Raw genomic sequence first — 18,927 nt, forward strand, 5'->3', positions numbered from 1 at the left:
TACTTCGTCATAGCTGCTTCTTTAAGGGATGCTCTGTTGCTTAGTTACGTGCATTCTGTCTCGGTTTAAACTGCCCTGTCAATCATCTCATCACAGTTAACATCATCCATTTCGTTTAATTTGATTTCCTACCATACTGGAGAGAAATGAAGAGGCACGTTGATCTGCTAGTCGCGCGCGGGTCTATCAGGTCGAGAACTCTGCTCATGTGTTTGCATAATGATGCATTTAAAAGCTAATGACCAAATGTATCCTTATAAAGTTCACAGTGTTTCTGCAGATGAAATATAACGCGGATAACATTAAATAAATATTTTTTCAACAGGTTACATATTATCACTCGAACCCCTTTCTCTACCTGTCTGTAGTTCTCGCATATCCACCATGTTTGTAGTTTTTAACACTTCATACATGTTTGTAGTTCTAATTTTAACTTCTCAATTTCGTCACATAATTTGTGTGCTTTATCTACTCTAAATGTCTAAATATAAAGCATTGTTTACTTCATCGCTATCACACAGTAAAAGTAAAAACACCTTTTACAAACGTAAATGTTTCGTTGAAAAGGTACTGTATTAAATGCAATTAACAAATCATCTAATACCATCAAAAACCAAGTGTCTGTATAATATGTGTTATTTGGCTTGTTTTGTTTGTTTTATGAAGAGCTTAAAAAGTCCAAAATCCAGAGAGTGCAGGTACGTCTGCAAGACGTCTGTTAAAGATCTGGAAAGCATCTGAGTGTGCAAACATCTGATAGATGTCTCTAAGATGTCAGTTTTACATCATAAACATCTTAAAGACATCTTCTAAACGTCTATTTGAGATCTGATAGGAAACGTTTTATAGATGTATTGCAGATGAGCAAACACTCTAAAAAATGCGTCTTGCAGATGTCTCCGTGATGGACGTGTGCTATCATACAACTCTTCTTTTTATTATACAAATGTGTCAAAATGTCTACAAATGTATATAAAACTGATCTGAGATCACATGGGTGCACAGAAATCAACACTTTGCGGCGAACCTAGTGGTGAAGCAATTTCGAAACATTATTTTCATTTCTTTTTTATTTTTTTTATTTTTATGTTCAAACTTTTTATTAAAACAAATATTATTACAACAAGAAAATAGATTACACATTTTTAACACTTTTTTTTTTTACATTTTAAGACCAAACCCAAACATAATCCATAACCAATAAAAAAATAAATAATAATAATAAAAACAGAGAAAAAAAAGAAAGTAATAAATTAAATAACTACAAAACTATCATAAAATAAAGAATACAACTAATTATAGAAAATAGTAGTCATTGTAATACAAATAGATAAAATACAATATATATTTAATACAAATATATATATATACACATACATACATAATCATTAATTAACCAGGAGGTAGAATATTAAGAGACTTGAAGTAAGCTATAAAGGGACACGCCATTTATTGAAGAAATGACTTTTCCCAGAACATCTTACTTTTTCCAGTTTAAAAAAAAAACATGGTATCCACTAGCCATTGGGAGGTTGTTGGAGGCTTATTAGATTTCCAGTGGAGCAGAATATGGCGCCTAGCTAACAAAGAAGTGAAGGATATAATATCCAGTTGTTTTGAATTAAACTGAGACCAAATTTTTGCTATCCCAAAGATTGCTATAGCGGGGCAAACATCAATTCTAACTTTTAACACTTTAGACATAGTTGTAAAATAATTGACCCAAACATTTTGCAACATAGGACAAGTAAAAAACATATGACTCAAATTGCACAGAGAAGCATGACATCTGTCACATCTGTCTTCAATATTAGGAAATATTTCAGATAACCTGGCCTTGGAAAAATTGATTCTGTATAGTATTTTAAATTGTATGAGGCCAAGACGTGCAGAAATTGTACTAGAATGTATTCTGTCCAGTGCACCCGCCCACCAGTCCTCTTCAAAACTTTCACCCACTTCTGACTCCCAAGCTCTTTTAATTGTGTCAATCGAACAGTCATTTAAACCTAAAATACAACCATAAATTCTCAAAATTTGGGACTTGTGATTTGGATTGAATTGCAGAAATATTAGCTTGGGGGCAGAGATGGGTAACCTGTGTAAATAGTGTCTAATCTGTAAAAACCGATACAAGTGGGATTCTGACAATCCCAAATTAGAAGATAATTGTATATAGCTACAGAATGTGCCACCACTGTACAGGTCTTGAAAACATCTCAAGCCTATTGCATGCCCACTGTTTAAATACAGGATCAGTAAGAGATGGGGAAAACATGATTCTCCAATAATGGCATCAAAGTCGAAGCAGAAGTCCATTTAAAGTGTCGCCTAAACTGGCACCAAATCCGAAGTGTAGATACAACTACTGGATTATGTGTAAAGGAAGCCGAAGAGACATTACAGGATTGGGGTGAAGTAAGCAAAGCCAACAGAGAGGTAGATATGCATGAATTAGCTTCCAATCTGCACTATGGTGCTGTGGACATATTAAGCCAAAATGTTATCTTATGACTATTTACTGACCAATAGTAAAACATGAAATTAGGTAAAGAGAGCCCACCATTCAGCTGGCATCTCTGAAGCAATGATTTCCGAATTCTGGGCACTTTACCACCCCACAAAAAATCGGTGACAATCTGGTCGATAGATAATTTTTATTTCAATTTTTTTTTTTTTTTTTTACTGTTTCAGGAAGCAGTGCGTCCATTCACTAGTTTTCGCAACTTTCAAAAAACTATTTTTATGGAGTTTTTGTCTCCTGGAAGTTTCTTCTTTCTTCTTTTTTTCTTTTCCACGATGACGTCTCGTCGCTATGTTGTTTTCATTCCTGTCAAAATGTAAATATGCAGCTTCCCTGATAGCACTCGTACATCACAGAGACGTCTATTAGACGTCTGCATTACATCTGCAAGACGTATTTTTTAGAGCGTTTGCTCATCTGCGATGCATCTATAAGACGTTTCCTATCAGAAGAGGACAGAGGCAGCATGTTTAAGGGCTGGAGCTCATGGCTGGGCGCAGAGTCTGAAGAGAATGAGCAGAAAACAGACAAACAGGAAACAGCAGAGGAGCAAAACATCCACAGAGCCTGAAACTCAACACATCCTACAGCAGGCCAAAGGACTCAGCGGTAACACACGCGCACTCTAAACACCAGCATATAGCACTGTGTTTATGACCTGATACTACGCTAAAGCTACAGCATTAGGGTTATGACGTCATGTGATTGGCAGAGTGGCATGTCAATATCATGAATCTACTTCTGCATTACTATAGTATGTTTCATTCGTCTCGTCGCTATGTTGTTTTCATTCCTGTCAAAATGTAAATATGCAGCTTCCCTGATAGCACTCGTACATCACAGAGACGTCTATTAGACGTCTGCATTACATCTGCAAGACGTATTTTTTTGAGCGTTTGCTCATCTGCGATGCATCTATAAGACGTTTCCTATCAGAAGAGGACAGAGGCAGCATGTTTAAGGGCTGGAGCTCATGGCTGGGCGCAGAGTCTGAAGAGAATGAGCAGAAAACAGACAAACAGCAGAGGAGCAAAACATCCACAGAGCCTGAAACTCAACACATCCTACAGCAGGCCAAAGGACTCAGCGGTAACACACGCGCACTCTAAACACCAGCATATAGCACTGTGTTTATGACCTGATACTACGCTAAAGCTACAGCATTAGGGTTATGACGTCATGTGATTGGCAGAGTGGCATGTCAATATCATGAATCTACTTCTGCATTACTATAGTATGTTTCATATGTTACAGCATATTTTCTGATGCAGAACATCTCCGTGTATTTATGTAGTAGCAAGTGACGCTAGATTAAAAAAATTATAATCAAGACTAACTTTAGCTTGGCTTGAGAAAGCCTAGCCTGAACATTTGAAGTAGCTGTAAAAGTTTAAAACGGATGTAAAATTTAAAATGTAGATAAATAGCATGATTTAGCACGTTGCTAGGATGTTTTTAAATGATTAGCATGATGATGACATGTTGCTAACGTGCTTCTGGCATGATTAGCATTTTGATAGCCTGTTTTTAACACTATTAGCATGCTGCTAGCATGTTTTTGGCATTAGTCACATAATTAATATATTAACATGTTGCATGATTAACATGTTGATAGCATGTTTTTAACACTATTAGTATGTTTGCTAAAATATTTTTAACATGATTGGCATGTTTTCTGACATGTTGTTATCGTGATTGGCGTGATTGGCATGTTTCTGGCATGATAAGCATGTAGTTAGTATGTTTCTAGCATGTTGTTACCATGTTTCTTGCATGTATCTAGCATAATTAGCCTGTTTTTAGCATGATTGGCATGTTGCTAACATGCTTCTGGCATGATTAGCATGTTGATAGCCTGTTTTTAACACTATTAGCATGTTGCTAACATATTGTTAATCATGCTGCTAGCATGTTTTTGGCATGAGTCACATAATTAATATATTAACATGTTGCATGATTAGCATGTTGATAGCATGTTTTTAACACTATTAGTATGTTTGCTAAAATATTTTTAACATGATTGGCATGTTTTTTTACATGTTGTTATCGTGATTAGCATGTTTCTGGCATGATAAGCATGTAGTTAGTATGTTTCTAGCATGTTGTTACCATGTTTCTTGCATGATTAGCATGTCGGAGGCATTGTGTGCTAGCATGTATCTAGCATAATTAGCCTGTTTTTAGCATGATTGGCATGTTGCTAACATGCTTCTGGCATGATTAGCATGTTGATAGCCTGTTTTTAACACTATTAGCATGTTGCTAACATATTGTTAATCATGCTGCTAGCATGTTTTTGGCATGAGTCACATAATTAATATATTAACATGTTGCATGATTAACATGTTGATAGCCTGTTTTTAACACTATTAGTATGTTTGCTAACATGTTTTTAACATGATTGGCATGTTTTTTGACATGTTGTTAGTGTGATTAGCATGTTTCTGGCATGATAAGCATGTAGTTAACATGTCTCTAGCATGATTAGCATGTTTCTAACATGATTAGCATGTTGTTACCATGTTTCTTGCATGATTAGCATGTCGGTGGCATGTTGCTAGCATGTATCTAGCATAATTAGCCTGTTTCTAGCATGATTGGCATGTTGCTAACATGTTGTTAGCATGATTAGCAAGTTGGAGCTTGATGAGTCTTGGCTCGTTTGAACATTCCGTCAATGGAATGCTGCGTTCAAGTCCTCCTGGGACGTTCGTACTTACGAGTTGACAAGTCGTAATTACGGTGTTCAAGTCAGTTTAGTCGGCACGAGATGGCGGTGTACCTTCTTTTAATAAATTACAAGAAAATTTAACAGGGTCTGTTAACTCTGCTTATAGAAAATGAAGAGCAAAGAATTCGCATCAGGTGTGTTTTGCGTTTTTAATATTTTGTTTAGAGCAGGATCCCAGTATAACTGATTTTCAGCATCAACAAACGCTAAAATACAGAGATTAAAAAAAGCTGTTAGCTAAATGCAACATGGCAAATCAAAAGGTTTTTCACCTATAGGTGCAAAAATTATAGCCTTTTTTTTAACTTGGATTTCATTAACTAGCTGCGTAACAAGAACATGACCAATTTAAGTTTATAGGACAACTAAACGATCAATTTAAACAAAAATTTACCGTCAACTACAAACGTTGCATCCATCGATTCCGCCATGTTTTTCATTGACACGCCACCAACTCAGAAACTTGGGGATTCAAGAAAATTTAGAGTTTCTCACTCGTAATAACGACTTTGTGGTGGCGTTCATGTGCCTTCAACTCGTAAACACGATCTATCCGACGTGGCTTGAACGCACCAGAAGTCTATGGGATTTTTACGATTTTTAATCTTAATTTTTATGAAAACCGTAAGTCTTTTCTTTTTGGTGGATGTAGCTTGAAAGCTGTAGGAGTAGCGTTCAGAAATTTTAGTCTCACAATAATAATAATAATAATAAGCTTAAAAGCCAACCTAATTATATTATCATATGTGATATGAGGGTAGGGCTGCACAATTAATCGAATTACTAATCGCGATCACAATTACGGACGCCACAATTACGTAATCGTTCAAAGTCCTCTTATGTTATTCCGCGTGCTTAAGATGCGTTTCTTTCTTTCTACATGTTATCTTAAGGGTTATTCCTAAACTATTCTGAAGACAGTCGGTTCCCTTCAGAGATACATTCATATAAAACACCCGCGCCACGTTATGATTGTGAAACGTGCAGTGCTCATGTTTATTCAACGAAGTCAAACGCCACAAATACATCAATGTATGGGAAACTGGTAGAGTATATCGAAATATCGGAAATGTGTTTAAAAATCATATCACCGTTATTGAAAAAAATTATATCGCGATACATATTGATATTGAATTATTGTCCAGCCCTAACTGATATACTTGTATAGTTTTTGTTAATATTTGTAAGTTTTAGTAGAGTGGTGCAATGAATCGAAATAAAGTTTCAATTTTGATTTTGGCCTCCAACGATTGTGAAAATACAGTAATCGAGATAAAACGATTATTGCGCCCCATTCCACCCCTTTTCCAGCGGTGCGCTTTCACTCCATAAGAGCCCAATTTGACGTGTGAATCAGTCAAATCATGTAACGTGACTTTTGCAAAATGGGACGTGCTCGATTTATTAAAGCCTATTAGATTTATTCATGTTTCAGAGACGGAACAGAAGACGGACGAGTAAAGTGAGCGTTTAGCTTAAGGTGCGCCTAAACGGTCAAATACACACAAAAATGCTTGGTGATTATTCACATATACCCTCGTCGGTTTTGTTTTAAGTGAACGTAAACAGTTGAGAATGAAAATACGTGAAAAACTGTAGTTAAATTGAATTCGTGCGGCTCTTAAAGTGACAGCAGCCTAATATTCCTGCTGCTGACTGTGTGCTTCATATTAATCAAACAACAAAAGACAAAGAGAAAATCACTCACTGCTCCTCACTGAAGGACTTTTGTAGCTTTAATAAGAAACAAATGAAGTTTAATTCTTACGGTGAAGTCTATGCTGTTTTATTTGACATTCGGTTGTTCAGTTTCTGTAGCAGCTGTTAGCTGAATACTTTAGACTTGCACTGTTTGTTTCATTTGTATCTTTTTTCTGTTTTATTTGTCCTTTGCTTTTTTTGTTTTTATTGTATTACTGACTGTTTAATTATTTTCAATAATTTTTTAGGACTCCTTTCTATTTTTTGACTAATATTAGTTACCCTAGTATTCTGCTGTGGAATTGGAAATTTCTCTTTATCTAAAATGTAGATGTCATAGCAACATTATTTACAGAAAATATGTATTTGATATATATCGCTGTCTTTAAATAAATCACTTGTGTAAAGTTTTGGTTATGTGGCCCACTCATAATCGTGTTTACAATATTGACCCAAATAATCGTGATTATGATTTTTGCCATAATCGAGCAGCCCTAAGTTTTAGTAATTTTGTTGTGTGTTTTTGTCACTTGTATTTTTTTTTTAAATACGTCTATATACTTTTATTAATATTTTGAATTATTTTTATTTTTATATTTTTTCACTTTAGTTAGTTTTAGCAATTTATGTTTTTTAATCATTTTATCAATTAAAAAAATGCCTATATAGTTTAATATTTTGAATTTTTTATAATTCCATTTTAATTTATTAGTTTTAGTAATATCGATTTTGATTTTATTTTCCTGTTTTTTGTTGTTGTGCGTTATTGTGTTTTTAAATGTCTATATTATGTTTATTAATTTTTATTTATTACTTTGTTAGTTATTTTAGTACTTCAAAACAAAAAAGAGAAATCGTGTCTGAGCAACTATATGAAATAAAATACATTTCAGTTCAAGTTGATTTTATTTCAGGTAATGAAGATGTTTTTTATGGTTTTAAGGACCGTAAGCCTGATTCAGATCAATAAATCTCCGACCCAATCCTCTTTCAGACCATTTTGGGAGATTTTCAGAAGGAGCAGGAAAAATTAGTCCCAGAGAAAAATGCAAAGAAAACAGGTATGGACATAGATGCATGAATCTGTGATTTTGAAGGAACATCTTTTTATACATTTATTTATTTGCACAAATCCTCAATCTTTTGTCTATAGACGCCGCGGTGCCGCCCTGGGTCGGATACAACGAGGAGGAAACCATTCAGCAGCAGATACTCGCTTTATCCGCTGTGAGCTTATCGTCCGTATTTAAACATTTAGTACACTAAAATTGAAAATATGTTTTTTAATTGAAATACTGTTAATATTTGACCCTCAGATGACTTTAACCCTCTGATGTTGTTCGGTCATTTTAGACCATAAAAAAATGTTTTGAAATTTTAAAAATGGCTACTTTATTGGAATGGTACGAAACTTAGTGACTTTTATGGCAGTCGCTATGTGACCACACAAAAAAACACTCTAAAATATAAAGAGTACAAAACAGACACACACACACACTATTATACACTCACACACACACACACGCTCTCTCTCTCTCACAGACACGGACACACACACACACTCACTCACAGACACACACACACACACTCACACACACACACACTCACTCACAGACACACACACACACACTCTCTCTCACTCACGGACACACACACACACTCACTCACAGACACACACACTCTCTCTCACTCACAGACACACACACACACACTCTCTCTCACTCACGGACACACACACACACTCACTCACAGACACACACACTCTCTCTCACTCACAGACACACACACACACACAAACTTTCTGCATTTTTACATTCTCAAAAAACTTCATTCTGTGTGATTTATTAGCTTGTTTACTCGTGGGGACCACAATTTAGGTCCCCACCGTGACACGAGTCCCCATGAGTCTGTGTGTATTCAGGTTTAAGTCCCCACCAGAATAGAAAAACAGGTACACGCACACACTATTATACACACACACACACACACTCACACACACACACACACAACACTATTATACACACACACACACACTATTATACACACACACACTCACAAACACACACACACACACACACACTATTATACACACACACACACTCACAAACACACACTATTATACACACACTCACAAACACACACACACACACACACACTATTATACACACACACACACACACTATTATACACACACACACACTATTATACACACACACACACTATTATACACACATACTCACACACACACACACACTATTATACACACACACTCACACACACACACACTATCACACACACACACACACTATTATACACACACTATTATACACACACACTCACACACACACACACACACACACACACACAAATGAACTGGTGTGGCTGTTACAATATGCCAAAATTGAGCCAGAAGACTCAAATAAGAGGTTGAGTTCAGATTGATTAACCTCTGATAAAAGCATTCCTGTTCATATTTGTTACATTTTTGTTGAACTTCGATGTTGTGTGTAATAAAATGCAATCTTTGTGTTCAGGTTTGACTGTAAAATTAAGTATTAAGTAAATTAATAGTAAAATTAATACAAAAACTGACATTTCAAACCAACATTAAAAAAAAAAAAAAAATCTAAACCTTTACAAAAAGTTGTCTTTGAGAATGTCTAAATATAAATCCAAATCCACAACTTAAAAAAAAAGTATTTGTGTCTAAAAACAACTAGAGATTTTATAAGGCTGTTCTCTAGAGCTCTATAGGAATCTAGTGGCTAAAGCACAGCATTTCAGAGGTTTTTCTTTCTTTACTCCCACCAGATGACACTAATCTGCCTTAAATAATACAAAAATATTAGATTTGTTTATTATTATTATTATTTTCAATGGGAAAAATGTATCATAATTATTGCATAAATATTAAATAGTACCGTGACATTCTCTCAAAATTCAAAATAAAAATGAAAAATATTATTGAACAAAAATATATTACATTACCTTCACTGAAAATAAAAAAGAAAAGTTACATTTCAGGTGTCCGGTCACGTTTGACCGCGAACAACACAAGTGTGACTCCCAAATGAACAACACCAGAGGGTTAAACCAAAACAGCATGACCCTGTGTGTGTGTGTGTGTGTGTGTGTGTGTGTGTGTGTGTGTATTTGTGTGTGTGCGTGTGTGTGTGTGTGCTTCAGGACAAGAGGAACTTCCTGCACGACCCTCCAGCCAGAGTTCAGTTCCAGTTCAACTTTGAGCAGATGTACGCCGTGGCTCTGGTGATGCTGCAGGAAGACGAGCTGCTCAACAGGATGCGCTTTGACCTCGTCCCCAAACAGTGAGACTGGCTCCGTTAATGCCGTTTATTACTACCTGGACTGTGAGAGCAGATGTGTCTGAATGTGTGTGTGTGTGTGTGTGTGTGTGTGTGTGTGTGTGTGTGTGTGTGTGTGTGTGCTGGTTTATATATCCTGGTGGGGACTTAAACCTGACTACACACAGACTCATGGGGACTCGTGTCACGGTGGGGACCTAAATTGTGGTCCCCACGGGTACAAAAGCTTATAAATCATACAGAATTAAGTTTTTTGAAAATCTAAAAATGCAGAAAGTCTCCTGTGAGGGGTAGGTTTAGGGGTAGGGTTGGTGTAGGGCAATAGAATATACGGTCTGTACAGTATAAAAACCATTACGCCTATGGAGAGTCCCCACTTTTCACAAATGTAAACCTGTGTGTGTGTGTGTATCAGGGTGAAGGAGGACGTGTTCTGGAGGAATTATTTCTACCGCGTGTCTCTGATCAAGCAGTCGGGTGCACCAGGCTTTAAATACGTATTAAAGAAAGAGTTCGGGCTGCATTAGAGTGGATGCTTAGAGAAATGGCTGATTTAATTCCAATAAAACATAATACAATGCAGGGTTATTATCATTAATTAAAACTAAATCCGTAAAAAAGTGTTACTTTAAATACTATAAACGTTAACCGAAATAAAATAAAATATAAAAAACTTAAACTTACTTTAGGTAAGTACTCTCATTTTCATTTAGTGTAACTTAATGTATTAAAACACTAATAAAAATGACAAAATTACAACATAACTGTTGTTTTAGTAGCATCGATATACTATTATTATTGCTGTTAATATTGTACATTTACTTTAAATATGTTCTGTTTTTATTTCATTTTAGTTAAAGTTAGTCATTTTGTTGTGTGGGTTTTTGTCATTTATATTAGTTTTTTTTATTTTATATGTTTGTTTTTTATTACATTTTAGTTTATTTAGCTTTAGTTATCACAGCAATGACAATCAATTATTTATTATTATTAGTATTTTACTTAATACTAAATGATAATGAGAACTATTGCCTAGGCAACAAATAAAATAAAGTCGTGATAATGTTTTTTAATGGTTTAGTTTTGCTTAACAATAATAACCCTGCAACAAAAGGACTTAACTTTAAAGAATAACTTGACTAAATACACACACAAGATTTTTTTAAAAATCTAAAAAAAAAAAAGTTTTTAATTAAATTAAAAAAATAAAAAAGCTACTCAAAATGACAAAAACACACGAAAATTAAATGAAAGTGAAAAATATAAAGATACCAACTAATTAAATATATCAATAAAGACTATAAAAGTGATATTAGAATAACACTGATACATTCTAACAAATCAAGAGGTTAGCACTTTATTTGAAATCTTCCCAGTATTTACTCCTGATCATGAATCGTTTGATGTGCATTGATAAGGCTGTGGATAGATCAGTAGTAAAACTCAATGTTTAAACTCTTGTGAACCTGTGTTTTGCTGCTTCACAGAGACCACCCGCTGAAAACAGCGCCTGCGGCCATCAGCGCTAAAGCCAAGGCTAGCGAGGTAGTGCGTTCTCCTCAGATCTGCGTTCTCATCACAGCTTCAGTGATGAAGCGCCTCTGTTGGCTGTGCCATTTTGTTGTGTGGGTTTTTGTCATTTATATTAGTTTTTTTTATTTTATATGTTTGTTTTTTATTACATTTTAGTTTATTTAGCTTTAGTTATCACAGCAATGACAATCAATTATTTATTATTATTAGTATTTTACTTAATACTAAATGATAATGAGAACTATTGCCTAGGCAACAAATAAAATAAAGTCGTGATAATGTTTTTTAATGGTTTAGTTTTGCTTAGCAATAATAACCCTGCAACAAAAGGACTTAACTTTAAAGAATAACTTGACTAAATACACACACAAGATTTTTTTTTAAATCTAAAAAAAAAAAAGTTTTTAATTAAATTAAAAAAATAAAAAAGCTACTCAAAATGACAAAAACACACGAAAATTAAATGAAAGTGAAAAATATAAAGATACCAACTAATTAAATATATCAATAAAGACTATAAAAGTGATATTAGAATAACACTGATACATTCTAACAAATCAAGAGGTTAGCACTTTATTTGAAATCTTCCCAGTATTTACTCCTGATCATGAATCGTTTGATGTGCATTGATAAGGCTGTGGATAGATCAGTAGTAAAACTCAATGTTTAAACTCTTGTGAACCTGTGTTTTGCTGCTTCACAGAGACCACCCGCTGAAAACAGCGCCTGCGGCCATCAGCGCTAAAGCCAAGGCTAGCGAGGTAGTGCGTTCTCCTCAGATCTGCGTTCTCATCACAGCTTCAGTGATGAAGCGCCTCTGTTGGCTGTGCTAGCAGGAAGAGGAAGACATCTCCAGCAGCCCCGGCGTGTCTGAGTTCGTGAGCGACGCGTTCGACGCCTGCGATATAAACCAGGAGGACCTGAGGAAAGAGATGGAGCTGCTGTAGCTTTAAGACACGCCTGCTTTCCATGACACAGACTTCAGTGTTGCTGTTGTTAGAGTTTTTGTTATTTTGAATTCATTGTTTTTGTTTGTTTTCATTTAATATATAAATAAATAATATATACATTGTATATATTAAAGCAATAAGCCCCAAGACGCCGTGGTTTCACAAAGCAGAGCAAATAAAGTGTAGTGATATTAATAAACACAGTATTCTTCCACCAAACAATGTAGCTCCTCAGAAACAGTTGTGGTTGCTACAAAGTGGTCGCCGAGCAACACACCGAAGTAAACAAAGGTGTGTGTTACTTTGTAGCGTCATTTACAACAGCTTCGAACGCGGCTCAGCCAATCAGAGCCAAGCACCGGAACTCTCCGCTTTATAATGAATGTTTTGTTTGTTTATTAAGGTTTAAAAATATTTATATAGTTTTTATTAAGTTAGATTTTTTTTTTTAGTTCTAGTTATTTTAACTTAATGAATGAATAAATGAAAACGAAGTAATCGCTGAAATGTGTTTGTTTTTGGTGTGCAGAAACATTATTTCTTTTCTTTTCAGAAACGTTTATTTCATTCGGTGTGCCACTTTTTAAATAGCACTAGTACTGTTCTGCATTCGACTGATTTTTCTTTTCGCGCAGTGGGTTTCTCTTTCTTTTTTTCGATGAGACTTTATCATTATTTAGTTTTTCTTTGGGGTTTTTTCCCAGAGGAGATTTTTTTTGTACATGGCATTGATTTTTTTATTTTATTAGTGCTTAATGATTTTTCTTTTTTGCTGAGCTTTCTTTTTGAGTTTTCTGCAGAATAGGGTGTTTATTTTACTTTATGTATGTATGTGTATATATATATATATATATATATATAATATTATTTTATTTTACCTTAAAGACTTGTCTGTTTCAAAAACCTTATTTTTTCTTGTTTTTCCCCTCGTTATTTCAGGATCATTGATATACTGCTCTATTTTTTTATTAATATTTTGAATTCGTTTTTATTTTTTATATTTTCTGTTTTTATTTTAGTTAACATTTTACAAATTATATTGTTTTTGTCATTTTTTATTAGTACTTTTAAAATATTTCAATTTTTTTTAATTAAATTGTGATTTTTAATTGCAGTTTATTTAGTTGTAGTACTTCAGCTTGAACTAAATCGCTGAAACGTTTTAATGTTTTTAATGCGGAAAGGTTGTTTATATATGCCACTCTTTAAGTATTTGTACTAATAATGTTTTGCATTGTAACACTGCTTTTATTTATTTCTCTTATTGCGTAATGATTTTTTTGCATGATTTTTTTTGCATGATTTTTATATACGCCATAATGATTTTTTTTTATCATTGCATGACTTTTTTCTTCTCCCAGAGGAAGTGTTTAGTTTACTTTAAATTATTTTACCTTTCAAAATCCAAGAAAAAGTCTTCAGTGTTTCTGGTTTTCCGACAGAAGAGACGGCCGACTGGGAGCAGGAGCTGTAGCAGGAGCTTCAGGAGCACGAGGTGGTCATCGACCCGGAAAATCGCGACGATAACTGGGCCCGTGAGATTGAGGAGATGCTGCAGGACGACAGCTGAAGCGTGACAGCGCCTCCTCTGGTGTGGAGGACGCACTCCTGCGCTCAAATGAAGAAATCAGCAGGACGTTTCTACCATTTCATCAATCTGACCGGACTGTAATATCAGGGTTTCCTTTAAGAATGCTTAATAAATGCGAGCGAACCGAAACACAAAAAGCTGAACGGCTGTAGCGCTCCAACACTTACAAGCGCGCATAAACTCGTGTGAAGGCAAATGTTGTAATGCCTTCTCATTCCTTTATTGGTTTTTGATTGCCGGTTTGATATTTGTGCATCTGGCAGGTTTTTTGGAACTGAATTCCGTAGCTGTTTATTCATTCGGTGTATACATGTGTGTAAGGTGAGAGGTGTAATATAACTTGCACCTTGTCTTATTACTTTAAAGATGATTTCGTTGCAGTAAATAAAGTCTAAAATCCTCTCTTTTCTGGTTTCTCCTTTAGTTTAATACACTGTGCTACATTTACAGTCGATATATATGCTATAATAATGCAGATAATAAAAGAAACGTCTTTGTTTTCAATGTTGTTCTACATGCACGTTATTTAATGACATATTTGTGCCTCATTTAATGGCTCGTATGCATGTTTTTATTATTATTAGAAACATACAGAAACAGGGAAGCGAGACATGAATATATGCAAATTAACATAAGTCAAATGAAGTATTATCGATACATAAAAGTGCAAAAATAAACTTGCATTCTTTTAGAAAAGTCATCATGATACATTAAAAGTTAAAAGGCACTCTTTTTGTTATTTGTAAGTCTGAAGAGATGAAACGAGAGTCCAATTCAACAAGAACAAGGTGATTTAAGCCACTTTTTGCTTATGAACGAAGAATTTTGCATTCAATCAGCAGGAGCTTCAGGAGTACGAGGTGGTCATCGACCCGGAAAATCGCGACGATAACTGGGCCCGTGAGATTGAGGAGATGCTGCAGGACGACAGCTGAAGCGTGACAGCGCCTCCTCTGGTGTGGAGGACGCACTCCTGCGCTCAAATGAAGAAATCAGCAGGACGTTTCTACCATTTCATCAATCTGACCGGACTGAAATATCAGGGTTTCCTTTAAGAATGCTTAATAAATGCGATGTTTAGCAGTAGAGGGATTCGGTGAGGTGCCAACATGCACAGAACTAAGATCGTAATTACTGAGAACACATAAATCAGATGTAGTCTGCTGGTTTAGCTGTTCTTTCTGCCACAATGTCTTCTTTCAAACCGAAACACAAAAGCTGCGTAAACTCGTGTGAAGGCAAATGTTGTAATGCCTTCTCACTCCTTTATTGGTTTTTGATTGCCGGTTTGATATTTGTGCGTCTGGCAGGTTTTTTTTAACTGAATTCCATAGCTGTTTATTCATTCGGTGTATACATGTTTGTAATTGTCTTATTACTTTAAAGATGATTTCGTTGCAGTAAATAAAGTCTAAAATCCTCTCTTTTCTGGTTTCTCCTTTAGTTTAATACACTGTGCTACATTTACGGTCGATATATATGCTATAATAATGCAGATAATAAAAGAAACGTCTTTGTTTTCAATGTTGTTCTACATGCACGTTATTTAATGACATATTTGTGCCTCATTTAATGGCTCGTATGCATGTTTTTATTATTATTAGAAACATACAGAAACAGGGAAGCGAGACATGAATATATGCAAATTAACATAAGTCAAATGAAGTATTATCGATACATAAAAGTGCAAAAATAAACTTGCATTCTTTTAGAAAAGTCATCATGATACATTAGCGATTTACTTCCGCTTTACTTCAAGGCAGCATTTCTCATTCTGATGTAGTTTAACGTGATGTACTAACATAATTAAAACGGAACTAAAAATAAATAAACTCGAAACTACTAACAATGACGAAAACACAAAACGAAAACGAATTTTTATTAAATAATAACAAAGTATAATTGTACCAGAGGAGGTTGTTTATTTTAGTTTATTTTTAATATTAATTTAATTACATTTTATTTAGTTAATGTCGTTATTTTTCTGTCCGCGGCGGGTTTAAATTTAAATGTAGTTCTGTGACGTCATGCGCTGGTCGGGCTTTGACCGGAAGATCCGGCGTCTCGCGCTCAGTCCGCGGCGGCAGCTGAAGCTGATGGAGGCGCGATGGCTCCGTTCCCCGACGAGGTGGATGTGTTTACCGGGCCTCACTGGCGCATGAAGCAGCTGGTGGGGCTCTACAGCGAGAAGGTTAGTTTCTGACACGTCTTACGTCTTATTTTACCCCCTGAGGGAGTTTTTTAACTCGTTTAATGGTGTGTTTTGAGGAGCGCTAAGTGTTAGCTTGACGGCTAATATAAACCATTTCACGTGTTCCGTTTAAATACTTTTGGCCCCGTCCGCCTTCCATAGCATTTCACGTGTTCCGTTTAAATACTTTTGGCCCCGTCCGCCTTCCATAGGAACGTGTCGCTGCGCACGTAGACGTAATTGCGTCATCCGGGTTGCCAAGCGCTCGTGCAACGCTTTGAATACGCCTTTTTTAAATAATTTTTTTTTTAATTTTGTTAATGTACATATTTGTTTGTGTTGTGAGGGTTTTTATCTCTGCATTGTAACGCTGTACTAATTTATTTTAGGGTTAAAACCTACAACTATACAAAAAAAAAAAATGTTACTTTTACTTTTAAAAACGATTTACTTCCGCTTTACTTCAAGGCAGCATTTCTCATTTTGATTTAGTTTAACGTGATGTACTAACATAATTAAAACGGACCTAAAAACGAATAAACGTGAAACTACTAAAAATTACGAAAACACAAATTTAAATGAAATAATTAAAAAAAAATTATCATTGTACCAGAGGAGGATGTTTATTTTAGTTTATTTTTAATATTAATTTAATTACATTTTATGTTGTTAATGTCGTTATTTTTCTGTCCGCGGCGGGTTTAAATTTAAATGTAGTTCTGTGACGTCACGCGCGGAGGCGGGCTTTGACCGGAAGATCCGGCGTCTCGCGCTCAGTCCGCGGCGGCAGCTGAAGCTGATGGAGGCGCGATGGCTCCGTTCCCCGACGAGGTGGATGTGTTTACCGGGCCTCACTGGCGCATGAAGCAGCTGGTGGGGCTCTACAGAGAGAAGGTTCGTGTCCGACCCGGTGTACGTGTGTTTTCACCCGCTGAGGGTGCTTTTAAGGCGTCCGGTGCTGTGTTTGAGTGCTAATGCTAGCCGCAGGCTAATACACAGACAGCAGAGTTTCACATGATAAGCATCTGATCTCAGATCAGCACAACTTTACATATTATGCACATTTGTACATGCTGCGCACACGTAGACTGTGAATGTCTGATCTCAGATCTGAAGTCTGTGTCGAAGATTAATCAGATAAACTCAAACCCACGCGACTTATGGAAATGCGCAGTGTCTGATAATATTGCATATTAATATATATATATTAAATACGGTTATTCTAACCTCTAAACACCTCGTACTCAGTGTGATCTGTGTATTAATGCAACGCTGAGGTGAATTACGGCACATTTAGGGATTTTACTGAATTTAAATGTTGTTCATTTTGATTATTTATTTATATAGTTATTTAAATAAAACACATTTAAAAACTTTATTAAAATAAAAAAATAAAATACATAATTAAAAAAAAAAATCTAAACTATATAAAAATGATTAAAATAAATAAAAATTATTAATTAATGAATAATAAGACCTAAACGCCTAAATAAATGATTAAAATACATTTAAAAACTTGATTAAAATAAACAAATAAAATACATAATTAAAAGAAAATCTAAATAACTATATACAAATGGTTAAAATAAATAAAAATAATTATTCAATGAATAATAAGACCTAAACAAAAATTAATTAATTAAAATAAATAAATAAAATACATTAGTAATTTAAAAAAATCTAAATAACTATATAAAAATTATTAAAATAAATAAAAATAATTAATCAATGTATAATATGACCTAAACACCTAAATAAAATAAAAAAAAATTAAATAAATAAATATTTAGATTATTTTTAATTACTTATGTATTTTATTTGTTTATTTTAATCAAGTTTTAAAATGTATTTTAATCATTTATTTTATTTAAATTTATTTTTGTTTAGGTCTTATTATTCATTGATTAATTATTTGTATTTATTTTAATAATTTTTATATAGTTATTTAGATATTTTTAAATTACTAATGTATTTTATTTATTTATTTTTATTTAGGTGTTTAGGTCTTATTATTCATTAATTAATTATTTTATTTAAATCATTTTTATATAGTTATTTAGATTTTTTTTAATTATGTATTTTATTTGTTTATTTTAATCATTTATTTCAATCATTTTGTATTTAGTTACACAAACCCACGCGACTTATGGAAATGCGCAGTGTCTGATAATATTGCATATTATAATATATATTAAATACGGTTATTCTTTTGTTTCTTGTTGCATATCGATATTCTAATATTTATTTAATATTACATAACCGTTGTAATCTGTGTATTAATACATGCAACACAGATGTGAATGACGCCACATTCAGTGTGTGATCTATAATCAGATCATTTCTAGTTTAAAGCACACTTTAAATGCACTTTCTGCGTTGCAGG

General features: G+C 34.4%; 1 protein-coding gene and 1 pseudogene across 1 annotated transcript in view; both read left to right on the forward strand.

The window, feature by feature from the left end:
* Positions 1-3,356: 3,356 nt before the first annotated feature.
* On the forward strand, positions 3,357-12,807 carry LOC107570191 (synapse-associated protein 1-like; annotated as a pseudogene).
* Positions 12,808-16,410: 3,603 nt separating this feature from the next.
* LOC107570192 (F-box and leucine-rich repeat protein 5) overlaps positions 16,411-18,927 on the forward strand; it is a 38,339-nt gene continuing 35,822 nt past the window's right edge. Inside the window, exon 1 of the mRNA XM_016256398.1 lies at positions 16,411-16,544. Coding sequence (XP_016111884.1) covers positions 16,461-16,544 — 84 coding nt within the window. The 5' untranslated portion in view covers positions 16,411-16,460. The remainder of the gene's footprint in view (positions 16,545-18,927) is intronic.

Source organism: Sinocyclocheilus grahami, unplaced genomic scaffold (assembly GCF_001515645.1).
Source record: "Sinocyclocheilus grahami isolate Dianchi unplaced genomic scaffold, SAMN03320097.WGS_v1.1 scaffold1425.1, whole genome shotgun sequence".
Lineage (NCBI taxonomy): Eukaryota > Metazoa > Chordata > Actinopteri > Cypriniformes > Cyprinidae > Sinocyclocheilus > Sinocyclocheilus grahami.